At 36.3% G+C, this 15,423-nt stretch overlaps 1 protein-coding gene across 3 annotated transcripts in view; it reads left to right on the forward strand.

Moving 5' to 3' along the window:
- Positions 1–15,423, forward strand: part of Lama2 (laminin subunit alpha 2) — a 579,970-nt gene that overhangs the window by 229,912 nt on the left and 334,635 nt on the right. For all 3 annotated transcript variants that reach the window (XM_075946853.1, XM_075946864.1, XM_075946871.1), the window contains exons 5-8: positions 3,101–3,280; positions 5,979–6,068; positions 7,402–7,519; positions 13,640–13,818. In XM_075946853.1, the coding sequence (XP_075802968.1) occupies positions 3,101–3,280; positions 5,979–6,068; positions 7,402–7,519; positions 13,640–13,818 (567 nt within the window). The remainder of the gene's footprint in view (positions 1–3,100; positions 3,281–5,978; positions 6,069–7,401; positions 7,520–13,639; positions 13,819–15,423) is intronic.

The following is a 15,423-nucleotide window of genomic DNA, read 5'->3' on the forward strand; positions in this document are numbered from 1 at the left end:
AGACCAACTTGATGAGCACAGCAAAGCTGTGAGGAAAAGCCTTCTTTTGCTGCATATATCACGGTGCTATCCTATCGTTGACTAACCTAAATGAGCACATGCATGCCTTCAAAAAATGTGCGAAATTCACTGATTCCAACAGAGTAAATCGTGCTTCCCCATAGCTTCAGTGTCAAGGAAACATTAAGGACACTCAGAAACCAGAGTGCAAAATATTCAATAAGTTCCTCTTTCACTTCAAATCATTTGGGGATTGGGCAGTCAGGAGAAGAGAGGAAAGAAATTCCGGCACAAATTAAAGAACACTTGTAACCTTCTGAGGGCGGCAATGTTAACCTTCAAAAGAAACAAGTTTTAACAGCTTCATGGATCATTTACTCTTTCTTTGAACATTTAATTGATTTCTCCTTAAGCAGAAAGAACAACCTAACTAAAACACATTTCTTTTTTTTTTTTTTTTGCTCACCTGCTAGATGCCAACCCTATGGAATATTAGAAAATGTACGTAAATGACTTTTCAGATCTCCAGCAGTAGAGAATGGGCCTCAGCAGCTTTGGAGAGCATGTATTCTACATCCCTGCTGGGTGTCGATTCAGTGAATTGATTCATCACTAAATATCAGCGTTGGATTGGATTAGCTGGGATGCTTCATATTTTTAATTATGAAGCATTTTGGTCTAGTCTGGTGTATGTGGTGTGACTGCATGTGTAGCATCCAATCAGTCTCTCATCTCAGCGTTTTGCTATATTTCTCCAGTGACTGAAGTAGTTTATTGGCAGTCAGTTTGTAAAATGCTCTCTGGAGTTATCTAAAAGTAGAATTCTAGGACGGAAATACATTTCATCGACTTGCCTGCCAGAAAATGTAATTAACACCGATGATATACTATCTTCTAAGCAGATGAAGATTCCGAGGCTGACCTCACTCAAGATGGCAGTGTACACACAAAATGCACTGAACTCTCTTCCACTGTGGCTCAAATCGTTTAGTTCTTTGGATATTTTAGTCCCATTTGTATGTGTGCGTGTGTGCATGTCTAGGTTTGTAAATGGTATTTTCAAAATGCACCAGTCAATTTCAATATCTTTATGATTAAGATCTGATTGAATTATTGTGTGGGTGACATTACATTCCTACAGGTTACTAAAGGAACTATTAGAGTTTTTTTTAACTGCTCCCCAAAATTCAGTATGCAGCTTATGAAACTGCTTTCAGTCTTTTAATTCTTCCAAAAAGTGCTAAAAGGCTATTTCCGTTTGAGTTCAAGCTCGTAGACTCTACTCTGCGTGGCTTTTAAAGAGGAGAACTAGATTTCTCACATCGCCAGAAGCTGGCAGACTAAGGTCAGAGGTCAGCATGGCATTCATCTATTGTGAGAACTCTCTTCCCGGATTGCATACTTTGAACTTGTGTTCTTGCTTGGAGCAGACAAAGCTAGATTTCTGGCATCTACTCCCATTCAGGATGATGTCACCCTTATGATCTAATTACCTCCTAAAGGACTCACCACTGCCTATATCAATACCCCAAAATGGATTTGGGGCAAGAACAGTAGGAATTCTTCATCTATTGAATGCATTCAGTTCATATATGTTACAGTATCTGTATTGGTGTACAAAGAGAAACTGCAAATCAGTAATCCTGCCCATATCTCATTTTGAAATGTATTGTCCAATTCATGTTTGAGGTATTTGTACTTTATACTCAAAAGTTAGACATGTGACCATACAGTTTTGTTTTTGAAAGGTGTTTCCATAGCTGGTCAACATTGTAAAACTAAAAACTGGAAAAATAGTTTATCAATGCACTTTTTATTATCAGTTACTTTATTATAAATGATAGAATTTTATCAGTAGTTGATAATCTAGTTATATTTGTATTTTTCTTCAATAAGGCGCTTATATCATTTTTGCTCATATTTATTGTGAATTCTTTTCCTTATGATTTAAAAGCATTCTTAAAAGTACTAAGGGCCCACTTCCTTTATTTGCAGTAGTTCTTTTTTATTCAAACCAACAGTTTATTCTCTGCTCTTTTATGGGTAGGTGACCCTCACTGAGGGAGGAAGAGACATTTTCTTTTTAGGGAATGGTCTCTGATGGGTAGACCATGCTCCAGTGAAAACCAGACATGCAAGAGTTATGGGCATTGCACACTGTACTTGACAGTCTTAAAAAAAATCTATATAATTATATAATATTGGGTGGGAAAGGAAATGTGGATACATCTGAAAAGATTGAGAAGAGGGGTAAATGTGATCAAAAGGTATTATATGATATTCTTGGAAAACTAATAAAAATAAGGAAAAAGAAGAAAAGAATTATCTGTTCTTGAAGTACTGCAGTGAAAGCACATCAACTTTCCATGTATTTAAGGAAGTTTCACTTGCACATGGAGAACAGTTTGATCAAATCATATTTCTTCTGATGTCAATCGTGATAAATTATTTTTTGTTAAAAATGTCACCATTACATCCAGGTTTAATACAATTTCAGACAATTCATTTTTCTTATAGTATGTAATGGCCCGTGTAAATTTTTGTCTTCTTGGTCTATCAATTACTAAAAAATAAATAAATCAGAACAAAAACAAATCTATTGAATTGTCTGGAAGCCAAGATTTGTCTTGCTTCCATCAAAATTTATCATTTTTGCTCTGTATATCATCTCTGAAATATATATCCCCATTTGTCATCTCATCGAGATTTCAAGTTCAGAATTATTTTGAATCCATGACGGGGTCCTAGTTTTGTCAGACATGGCTAACAATTTTCCACCATGTGTTTGTTTTTTACTATATAGCAGTTGAGAGCACATTAATTTGTAGAAAACTATAGTTGACTTAATAGTTAATTTTGAGGATGCTATGGGCAACAAGAGGTTGCAACAGCTTAGAAAAAACAATTACAAATAAGCACAGCCTACAGTATAGGGAACAGGTGACAGGTAAGCAACACTATCACCTGATCATTTATTGACTTGACCATAAATACCTGCATTACTTTGCCACACTAGGATGTGTCAACACATGCCTGCATCTGTCATGTGGGGAAAGCAGACGGCAAACTAACCCTGTAAATCATTTTCTTCTTCACGTAGATCCACATTTCTTTGATTAATGGGAGACCAAGTGCTGATGATCCATCCCCTGAGCTCCTGGAATTCACCTCTGCTCGCTATATTCGCCTGAGGTTCCAGCGGATCCGTACCTTGAATGCCGACTTGATGATGTTTGCTCACAAAGACCCCAGAGAAATCGACCCCATTGTCACAAGAAGAGTAAGTGTTGGGAATAACCCTGGAGCCTGAATACCACCAGGCCCATCTTTTTAATAGTCGGTCAAGGATCGAGAGAGAAATTGTTCTGTGATTTGTAGGAACATTTATCATTAGAGACTTTAAAAACCAGAACACTCTCCTTTGTTCAAATTCAAGCTCTATGATTTATTAATTACATGGAATTTATCAAGTCCTCCATTGTTTTTCAACTTTAATTTTCTCTTTTGTAAAATGAGAGCATAATATCTTGTTCATAATTTTCTTAAAACATTGCATTAGTTTCTGTCACTTTAGGTGATCTCTATTTTTATAACTGGCTCTGAGATATACTACTTGTCTGAGTACAGGGACTTTGAAACACTTTTGGCCATAACTCACATGAAGAAATACATTTTATATACTTAGCATACATATAGCTTATGTTCTTGTGGAAACCACATTCTAATTTAGTAGGTATAGAACAGGGCTAAGTATGTATTATTTTAAAAAGTTCCAGAGCTGTCAATATTGCTGGTGGAAAGACCAGGATATCTCATCAATTATTCTGGTCTCCGTTAATAAATCATGGACCACAATTTTTTAAAGTAAAAAGCCATGCCATGGGGAAAATGATTCCACAATCTGCCTTTTTTTTTCTTGAATAAAATTAACAGAAACAAGCCAAAGTCTGAAGAGTCTTTTCAACAGATCTTTGACCACCGGAGCTAATGGTGTGTGGTATGTTTTCTTTCAGCACCGAACAAATAGAAATTTGTAAGGCTATTATGAGAAGAATGATCAGAGCAGTTGCTGTTATTAGTTTTGATTCCTCCCAACTCCTCCCTATGTACTCCCTATGTACTCTGGCCATGAATTTGTGTAGTGTCTGTCCACACACATTCGGCTTTAAATCCTAGGGTACACCCTACTCACAAAGAATTGCTGTACAGTACACCTGGAGGTATATGTATGAAAAGTATGTGTATAGGGTGAAATCAAACCTAAGGGCAAAACACTTAAATCTAGAGCATGAAGATTAGACCACAGCTACCACCGGGCCTAATGATAATGCAATGGCTTGTGTCCCAGTTCCTCATCATTCTTTACCTGTTTCCTCTCCTCATGTTACCCTCTCCATCATCACAGAACAACGACCAAATTTTAATTATCTCCATACAACATATGGGAGTTGTCCTAGTGCCTCTTATTTTCCAAACTTGAAGCATTTTTTACGCTGTATTACATTTCACCAGATTGTCAATTGTCCATCGCCTTATGCATAAGTCATCATTATTTTTTAACACTGTTTGGATTCTTCGCAGACTGAAAATAAAAATCACCTTTAATTTTATTTTTAGAATGAAGAAAGCCTGAACAATACTGTTGTGAAATTTATTCTTCTTTGACAAGTACAACAGGGAACATCGCTGAAAAAATTACTGTTCTTTTTTATCATCTTTTGCAGGGCTGAGTGGGGGATTGTATTATACATATATTATTTGCAATGGCCCCATACCTGAGCCATTGGTCAACATATGCATATGCTTTCTGAAAGTGCTCAGGTTCAATGAACACTATCTGCAGATTTAAAGATGTGAAAACAGAATATTACATTTCAGCTCTTCATACTCAAAATCAAAGTCATATGTATTTACACTTAAAATACAATTCTTCATTTTGAAAGCATCTACAATAACACCGCACCAGCTTCTAGTGCAATTATCTCCACTTGTATCTTTATCATTAAGCCATGAAGTTAAGCAAAGAGAAAAAAAAATTAAGTTACCTAAATTTCTCAACATGTTCCATTAATTCAAAGTCTAGATAAAACAAATAACGTAAGATTGGAAAGATATTTTACAAGATAATATGTGCATATAGCAAAAACAAATGAAGAAGAATCGAAAAAAAACTCTATAGAATAATAAATGATTTTTAGGACACTCAGACAGGTTATATATGTGAGATATTTTATACTCACTGAAGTTGTAATAAGAGGTCTTTCTTTCACTGAGTGGGTTATTTGGATACCAAATACTAACTTAAAGAAAAAAAAACTCTAGTGATTATAAAAAGTTATACACATTAATTAAAATTTCAATTCAGTCCAGCTCTGTAATTATAGATACTTTTTAAATGACTATACTGCAGCTTTATGCTAATTTCAGATAGAAAAGCAGTTGTAAGAACATTTTAACATAACAAAAAAGCAAGCTTTCTGGACATCAGCCTATCACTTTGCCCTTTTTTTCCCTTTGAAATTCCCTGTGGATCAGATAAGAATTACATTGTTACCAGCATAGTTTCCCTTAAAGGTATTGTTCCATTTCAGATTTATCAAGTAAAACAGGATAATCTGATTCACACTCTGCTTCTCATGATCACAACTAAAGAGGCTGTTTTAGAGAAATTGTGTGAAACAACTTTATGAAGAGTTACTGTCCTCAGCCCCAAGGTCAGAACTGCTGTGGCCTGAACATTGCAACGCCCAAGGAAAGAAATCCCCACAGTGGGCATGAGACATAACCTGAAGGCCTTCCTTTCAGGGGCAATGAGTGCCAAGCCAAGACTTACTTCACCTCGGAAAACACAAGAATGCTTCTAAGGAAGCCAGAAAGGCAAAAGTGAAGTTTTACCTAACTGCCCTAATTCTGCTTTCTGCTCTTCCTGTTCTCCCCTTTCAGCGATGCTGACATTTCTTTCTAATTTTCTTTTTCAGTATTACTACTCCGTCAAGGATATTTCAGTTGGTGGGATGTGCATCTGTTACGGTCATGCCCGGGCTTGTCCGCTTGATCCGGCAACAAATGTATGTATATTTATAGGCCGCTTAGGCAAAATGAAATGCCGCACTGTAAAATGCTTCAAGAGAGGCTTTACTGAAAGGAATTGCTGTGAATGGGTGTCAGGTCCCCACTTAAACGCTTTCACGGGAAGCCTTGCCAGGGTGAAATGGAGCTGGCAGTTAAGATGATAGACTTTGAGTCCAACCGTCATTGCATCAGAAAACAGATTACCTCTCTTCTCCCATAAAGGTTCCAAAGTGCCGTCTGTTTTGACGTCTCTCTAGCAATGACAGTCTGACGCACGATTTAGCTTTGTGAGAATGCCTGCCATCAATCTACCTGTCCAGTCCTTTAAAATTTTTTAATCAAAAAAAAAAAAAATCAGGCAAAGAAATGAAAATTGTGCACAGAGGTAAGCGTAATAGTGTCCCTGTGACAGGAAGCTGATGTGGGGGAGGGCGATAAGAAATTAGGTAGAAGGGAGTATTCGGACAGGCTCGAAAGCTTTGGTGTAGAACTTTTCATCAACGACAATAAACGTGTTAGGTGAACACAGCCTCAAGATGAATGAGCATGTGTTTCTCTCTTGTCATAAACAAACTGGCAAATTCAGAATCATCAACTGTGCAGCACAGGGAAGAGATAAATTGAATTGGAAAATAAGGGGATGTTTATAAGGCCATGCAGCGTTTTTTGTTTTGTTTTTGTTTGGTTGGCTTTTTGCATCTACTAAAACTTCACTACAAGTAACGTTATACCCGAAGTTTGTTTTCTGGTTAATGACTTGTACATCACATCACAGGCAGATGGCTAATTTTTCAGGACTAGTTTGAGTGTATCTTGTGCGGCGTTATCTATTGGGGTCTGTTTCCCAAGTAGTGAGAACCCCAAAAGCACCCTTGGAAAGGCTATGAATAGAGACTAGAACACAGGGCACAGAGATAAAAGCCATAGTAACAGAGATTCTAAACTCTTGCCTTTCCTCGGGACCTAGATGCAAAGTGAAGCCTAGCTTCCTGTTTTGTCACTTCTGAGACTTTGAACAGGGCTTTGAAGTAAGACTTAATATTAGGCATGTGCCACGAGAAGAAAATACCAGGATATTGAAGAAGCAGAACTCAGTCTTCAACTGGGACTCTCTGGTCTCTTCAGAACCTAAACCCAGTGATTCTAACTACAGCAGGGACCAACCACGCTGGTGCAGATTTGTAGTCTCCCCGGCACTGCCACTGTCTCCTGCACACGATGACCCCGATTTTATACTTTAGTGTTTCCTACACCCACCTTTCAGAGACAGCCCCTCTTCTGTGGTTCTATGCAACACTCAGAAATATGTCCCTCTCCCTTTGCGGCTAGAAATCGCGCTGTGAGTGTGAGCACAATACCTGCGGGGAGAGCTGCGACCGCTGCTGCCCGGGATTCCATCAGAAGCCTTGGAGAGCTGGGACTTTCCTTACCAGGACTGAGTGTGAAGGTATGCTTCTGACCTGACAGGACACCTGTGGCGTTCTCTTAGCTGGGGACACAGAGGACATCATTGAGAGCTAATGTTGGCTAGGCAAACTCATATTCCAGCTATATATTTTAGCCAAAACCATAGCTAGTAAATTTGTCAACCAATTGTCTTACTACCTCAGCTTTCTTGGGTTTTCATCTTAAATTTCTAAATATTTATCAAATGCTACCAACTTTTCATAAATATAAGGATTATGGAAACACAGAAAAAAATTCTGTACACTGTTTGCCATGAAGAAGAACTCGGTACTTTAGTATGAAACACCAACATAAAAAACGTGGAGACACATAAACACACATAACCACATCCAAAACATAGAAGAAACAGAAATACACATTAAAAACAAATATGCATATATAAAACACACAAACACGAAAATGCACAAAGCCATTATAAACACACATATAAATATACAATAAACAAACACATGCACACAGAACACAGACATAGGAATACAAAGAAACATATAAGCTCAAAGATACAAAAACATACACAACCACTAACAAATACATATAAAATCACACACAAAGACACAAACAAAAGCACTCAAACACACATAGACAGGAACACAAAAAGAAGCAGACACACAAACATATAAACATATGCAAACAGAAACAGACAACATGAAAACATAAACAACTGGAAACCCACACACATAAACAGAAATGTAAATGAGCAGAAAGTGAAGCCTAGAGCCTATGGAGATAACTTCTAAACAGAGATATTTGCAGAGTCTGAATTAGCACTCTCAGTCCAGATAATCTCTTACACCCACAAAATAGCCTTTAAACACTCATCGCCTCATATGAGAGCCCAGTCAAAGGTGAGAAATTAACTTCACGCTACAACCAGGCTATTCATAGAGAATAAAAGGATTTATGAGTCACACTTAGGATGTGCAATGCTGATGCACAGTGGTGGAAGGTGATACGGAGGCCAAGACCTAAAACTTTGTGGGCACAAATCTCACTCTTAAAATTGACATTTAAAATTGCGTGAATTCATGGGATTTCATGTGTTAGTTACATATACACTTTGCATAGTGTTCAATCTTAAATTGTTATCAATTCTTAGTGGTAAAATCATCAAGCCCCCTTCTGCTGTGAACAGGGCAGCCTATCATTTTGTAGAAAGCATTATGATTCTGTGAGTGGGACAACAGACGCTGTTTCTTCTATTTAACTGTAAGTTAGTAAGCAGTGACCGACCTTTGCCCATCTCTCCCTCCCACCCCCTTTTGCCCATTACTATTAATCAACATTTTACGTCTAAATTTAGTGAACTCACACAGACTACATTTAACATGTTAAGTGAGGCCATGCTGTATTTGCATCTTGGTGCCTGGTTTATTACATTTAACATAACAGTTCCATTCATTTGATGGCAAGTGGAATATTTCATCCTTCGTCTTAATAGTATTCCGTTGTGCGCACACTCCACATTTCTATTCTTCAGTAGACAGACATTGTGAAAAAGCAGTCCAAGACTGGAGTCATGCAAGGATTCTCATTGCTTTTGAAAAAACAAGAGGAGAGTCTTGTGACTTCAGGGTCTTCAAAACACAGAACTGTTCTTGGATTATGTTTTCGTGCTTCTCTTCGATGTAGTGAATAGAAGTAAATTTACTTCAGCTGGTTTTTTTGTTTGTTTTTGTTATGGAAAAACATGTTTTAGTCATATGCAGTTTGTCTCTATGGAAACATTTCTTACATGATTCTTCTTAACCCTCAGAGTACAAATTGTCAGATGCTCTGAATAATGTCGGCTACTGCATGAGACTTAAGTCTCATTTTTAGGTCCTACTCTCTCAGTTTCATGATGCCAAAGAGAGCAGTAAATTGTCATTAGATAGATTCCACGTATTGACTACCCTAAAGAATGCTTCAGTAAATATGGGAGGGGAATTATAGTTATGGCATACTGATTATCAATTGTCAAATACTTTAAATGTAGATTCTTCATAGCAACACTACTATAGAACTACTTATAATAAAGCGGCATCTGTGGTGATTATTAGCACACACTATGCTATAGCCTTTGATGAACAATGAGCACCAAGAAAAAAATGAAAAATAGTGAATAGTATGTCAACAAGAGTGCTTACTCTGAATTATTATCTTAGAGTTAAAATGAATGCCTGTTTCTCTTTAGGGAAATGACTAAAAAGTCACTTCCTGAGTTTAGACACTTAATTTAATCAAGTAGTCCACCCAAGTGACCTGAATGCTAGATATAATCTATTTATTTTTACTTATATGCATTGGTGTTTTGCCTGCATGTATGTCTGTGTGCGGGTGTTGGATCCTGTAGTTACAGACAGTTGTGAGTTGCCATGTGGGTGCTGGGAATTGAACATGGGTCCTCTGGAAGAGCCATCAGTATTTGTAACATCTGAGTCATCCCTCCACCTCCTGTCACCTAAATTCTAGAGAATTCTGTTTCTGTTGGTTTTCTTAGGGCAAGAAAAGATCTCATACTTTTGCAGAACTGTAGACTCAAGCCGGCAGTAAGACAAATTCAGCCGAATTCAATATTAATATTTCAGTGAGCCAGCCTAAACCAGATATTTTAAGTTCAAAATGTAGATAAGGTTTCTAGAGCAAGCTTGTGATCAAATAAGAAATATAACCCTATATGTTGAATACAGACAAATTCAGCTTATGTTTATTGTGGCTCATTTGTTGGATGTGGTAAGACTTTAAGAAAATTGAGTAAAATATTCTCCAATCATAAAACACACTCCTTTTGAGATTTTCATTGCTACACATATTATCCATATCTTGAATATCTTTGATATGTGTCTATTATTAGTGGAAATAGACAGAGACTTAACTGTCACTGAATGCTCAGACACCACTGTAGGTCCACTCTTTGTTTTCAGCTCTTCTTAGTCACCCCTGATCTTGTAGGATCCATTTGTTCTTATGTAATTTTAAAGTCTTTTTTTGGGGGGGGATTTTAAGTCTTTTTCCATCTTATAAGGCAGAGGGGAAGGTGCACTTCCATACTCTGAAAATAAAGATATTTCCAAGTCCATAAATTAAAAATGGGTATCTTAATCATAAGTTAGTTAAGCAACACAGCTTGACAATGTATCCACTTCTAAAGCTAAACAGAAAATGTCTCCTTTCTAAGTTTAATATTTAGGAAATTATCTTATGATAGGAAAACTCTCTATATAAGACATGATCAGTTTTTTATTAATTTCAGTTTAATTTGGATTTTTATCGATCTAGTTTCTTTAAAGCAAACTTATCTCTGAATAGTGACAAATTCTTATTCTCTTGCAAAGGCTTTATTTAAAGCATATGTCAAGGATTTCCTGTGGAGTGGAAAGTTGCTGCTGACAGAGTAGAAAATGGCTCGCTGGGAGCAGACACCATCCCTGTCCTCTGAAGCCATCCACCTAGAGTGAGGCACAGTACCATTGTTGTGGATAGGCAGATAGAGGGTTCTGGTTGCAGAAAATATGAGGACTGCCACTCAAGAACCAAACATTAGCCCACATTTTACATCCATTCTAAATACTGGTAGATAATTCTGTACTGCATTGCATATTTCCCTCTATGTTGACAGGTGGAATTTTCACTGTTCCTTACAATATATATTTAAAGGAGGATGTTTAAATACTGGTGTGCCTTTTCTTAAACACATAAAGTTATGTACAATGCACGGAGAGTTAATTTCTATGTATTCCCTGAAGTAAAGCTCAAAACTCTACAAATATATTGAAATTATTATATTCTAAATCCAAAGTCAGCAGATTAGAGAAGGCTTTTTCAACACCATAACAAAGAGATATTCTTACTATATTAGGAGATCTTATATATCAGTAAGAAAAATAATAATGCTGTTATGCAAACAACCAAAACTGACATTCACAATTCAGACAAAAAAAGGATGATTCTTAAGATGAAGACACAGCAACTAAGATGATAAAAATCTTGTTTGATTTGTCAGTGTATGCATCCATCCTTCTAACAAATACTTGAATGCCTGGTAGAGCTAATAATTGTATTAATAAGATACAATATTAGTAAGGTTATGGGGGATGACTTTGATCATGTCTATTGGGTAGAGAATCATCTAACATAACATCATAAGATGGCCATTTTTTAATATATTAAAATTCAAGTTGACACACCTTTAGTCTAAAATAGAAATTACACTTCCAATAATTTAGCTCAGAGGTGGTATCTGTAGACAGGCCATATTATAATAATTAATTTTTGCATTATTTTAGTCATTATTACTAACATAGTTCTTATAGCATGCCTCTCTAGAATTCTCTTAAATATTTTGCATTTACAAAACAAATGAAAGAAGTAAGTTATAAAATGGCAGCAAAATATTCCTGAAAGTGTCTCAGCTTAACACAGGAAGGAGTTTAGCATCATAGACAAGATCCTAGCTCTCAACCTTATTCAAGGACCCCAGTATATGTGCGCTGTTGCTTAAGGAGAAACTTCCTGATAACTTGTCATTAACAAGGTATTGACTCATACCTCCTCTCTAGCGGTACTCTGTGTAGTCATGCTGATATGGACAGAACAGTATGGTTAATAAGGTCAGACAGTTCAGAAGACTATGTACATACACAAAACAGCTGTGTAAATACATGCATATGTATCTACATAGTGTGTGTCCTCTGATACACAAACACAAATCAATGAAAGAAAAGATAACCAAATCTATAGAGGAAGGAGACAACAAATATTGCTCCCCCAATTGTTGTAGGAAGGCAGCTTGTTTGTTTCTTGCTGCTCAGCCCTGAAATAATCACATATAAACTATAGTATTTGCAATACTGTTTGGCCAATAGCTTAAGCTTATTTCTGGCTAACTCATATCTTAAATTAACCCATCTCCATTAATCTGTGTATCACCATGAGGCTGTGGCTAACTGGGTAAAATTCCAGCATCTGTCTCCAGTGGGGCTAAATGGCTTCTTTCTGACTCTGCTTTCTTTCTCCCAGCATTCAGTTTAGTCTTCCCCCTCCTAGCTCTGCTCTACCCTATCACAGGCCCCAAACAGCTTCTTTGTTAACCAAGGGTATTCACAGAATACAGAAGGGAATCCCACATCACCTGATTCCTAACCTCATAAAAATTTTATATATATATATATTTCAAAACCTTAAACAAGTCTTTTCTGGGAAAAGTGATTTTTCCTCCACTGTCTTAAATTCCTATAATGTAACATGAAAAATATAAAGAGGGTGCAGAGCAAGACAAATCAATTGAACTTATTTAAAAGGCATCATGGAATCATGTTGCATGCATCATCCCCTTTGATGCTTTTAAAACCTTCCTATCTGCTAATGACTATTGCCTGTCTCATGCATAATGTGGAAACTGAGTCTCAGTGAAAAGAGGACATTACTTATATCACATGACTGCTAACCAAGGGCAAGGACATCCAATCCAAACTACCTGGGGCTCTCATTCTGTCTTGACACCTAACATGTAAATCTCTCATTGGATGTGGAGGACTGTACCAGCAATTTGGAATACAGATTGCTGAATCTCACTCCAGAACAGAATCCAATACTAAGGAAGATACCTTGTATGTAATTTCCCCTGTCTCTGACTTGGCTTAGTGATTTTTGAAGAGGATTTTATCATAATCGAAATCAGTAGTAGCAAATATAAAATAACTAGCAGAGAATCTTGCCTATTGAAAAGTTTTATTTGTTATTAATGATGAAAAACGGGACTAATTAACTCCTCCCTGCCCATTTTACCCATTGGATATAGTGCAGAGTGTCACCCAGGGGCATTATTAATCATAGATTACATGATTGTTAATCATTCAGTGTTCTGTTCAATAATTTATCTGTTATAATGGAGTATAGACTGAACTATATGAAATTGTATTGGCATTTTCCCCTTCAGTTGAATTTATAGATTTTAATTATTCAAAATTCCCTGACAAGAATGAATTTATTGGCATATATGTAATAAGTACAAATGCTTTTAATAAGGACTTGTGTGTCCATACTATATGGATAATGAAATATTTTTTAAATATGTTTAAACCATGAAGCTAGTACTTACTGCTTTTTATTTTGACTGTAGCATGCAATTGTCACGGAAAAGCTGAAGAGTGCTATTATGATGAAAATGTTGCCAAAAGAAATCTGAGTTTAAACATACACGGAAAGTACATCGGAGGGGGGGTGTGCATCAACTGCACACAAAACACGGCTGGGATAAATTGTGAGACATGCATTGATGGATTCTTCAGACCAAAAGGGGTAAAGTATATTTTTCTTTTATTAAGCTTTATTTTTGATTTTTTCATAAGAGTTATGTATCTCAAACTGACATAACAGCATCTCTAAAACATTGCACTTTGCCTTTTAAAAGGTGACTGAGGACTTTTCTTACCTGAAAGTGTGTTGTACCTGTTTAAGGATGTCGTATGCTGTGTCAGAGCGGCTCCAGAAGAGTCTCCTTTGACTTCCTCAAATTGGAATACATTGCAGCCAAAGTGTGTTTTGATCTTAGAAAATTCATACATTTACCTTTCAGTAAATGTTCAACAACAACAGCAAAAAAAAACTAGAACCAGACAGTGCTCGTTCATTTTTATCTTCATTTTACCATCATAAATTTGAAGATTTATTTATTCATGGTATGTGTACCAATAACTGCTCATTTAAAAGAACTAATGATATTCCTTTGCACGAGCACAGAGTAATTCTAGCCATTCACCCATCAATGGATATTGAGGTGACATTCAGATTCTGATTATTTCCTACAAACAAGTCTACATATGTCATATTGTAGTCTTTCTTTAACTTATCTTCTGGATATATACTTCAGAATGAAATATTTGTCTCATAAGACAAGTCTCTATTAAAATTTATGAGAAATCTCTATATTGTTATGAAATAATCAAGACATTTTACATGCTCACCAAAAATGTTTGATCTTTATGAGTTCCATGTATCCACTGATATTTATAGTTGACAATGTTTTTGGATTTTTTTTTTGTCATTCAGATGACTTGAAACTATAGCATTATATCATTTTTTAACTCAAGTGCCTATTGGCCACTTGTGTATCTTCTATCATGAAACATTTGCTCAAATAAAGATATTATTCTTTTTCAATTTAGAAAATTTCTATTTTTAATTTTTAAATAATGTTTTGAGAAATTTTTGTTTTGGGCATGAAATAATGATTTAGACTTACATCTAGTTCTTTAGAAATCATATTTCGGGGCAGTGGTGGCGCACATCGTTAATCCCAGCACTCAAGAAACAGAGGCAGGCAGATCTCTATGAGTTCGAGGCCAGCCTGGTCTACAAGAGCTAGTTCCAGGACAGGCTCCAAAGCTACAGAGAAACCTTGTCTCAAAAAACAGAAAACAAAAAATAAACAAAGGTAGTCATATTACATTGCCACACAATGCACCTCAGTTTGTTCAGCCCACATTCTAGGTGCATTAATATCAGTACACCTGGAGTCAAGCAATGCGGGTTCACCCACTTTATACTGCATTTGGAACAAGGCTCTCTCTTCAGTAGCTTTTTTGCATTTCCACAAAAAATATTTTTTTTTTTTTTTTTTTACTTTTTGAGATTATAATTATACCATTTCCCACTTTCTGTTCTTTCCTCTAAACTCTCCCATGTTCCCCCACTCACCCTTTTGGTTTTTAAAATTCATGGCCTCTTTTTTTACTAATTTTGGTGGTGGTGGTGTATGTGTGTATGTGTGGTCTATATAATGTTGCTATATGTATGTTTTCAGGCTGGTCAAGAAAACACTCGTTTGTTACCACAAAATTTTACAATCAATTTCTCAAATAAAGATAATATTGTTTGCTACTTACTTAGAATCTGTGCATAAGA

This window comes from Microtus pennsylvanicus, chromosome 1, assembly GCF_037038515.1.
Source record: "Microtus pennsylvanicus isolate mMicPen1 chromosome 1, mMicPen1.hap1, whole genome shotgun sequence".
Lineage (NCBI taxonomy): Eukaryota > Metazoa > Chordata > Mammalia > Rodentia > Cricetidae > Microtus > Microtus pennsylvanicus.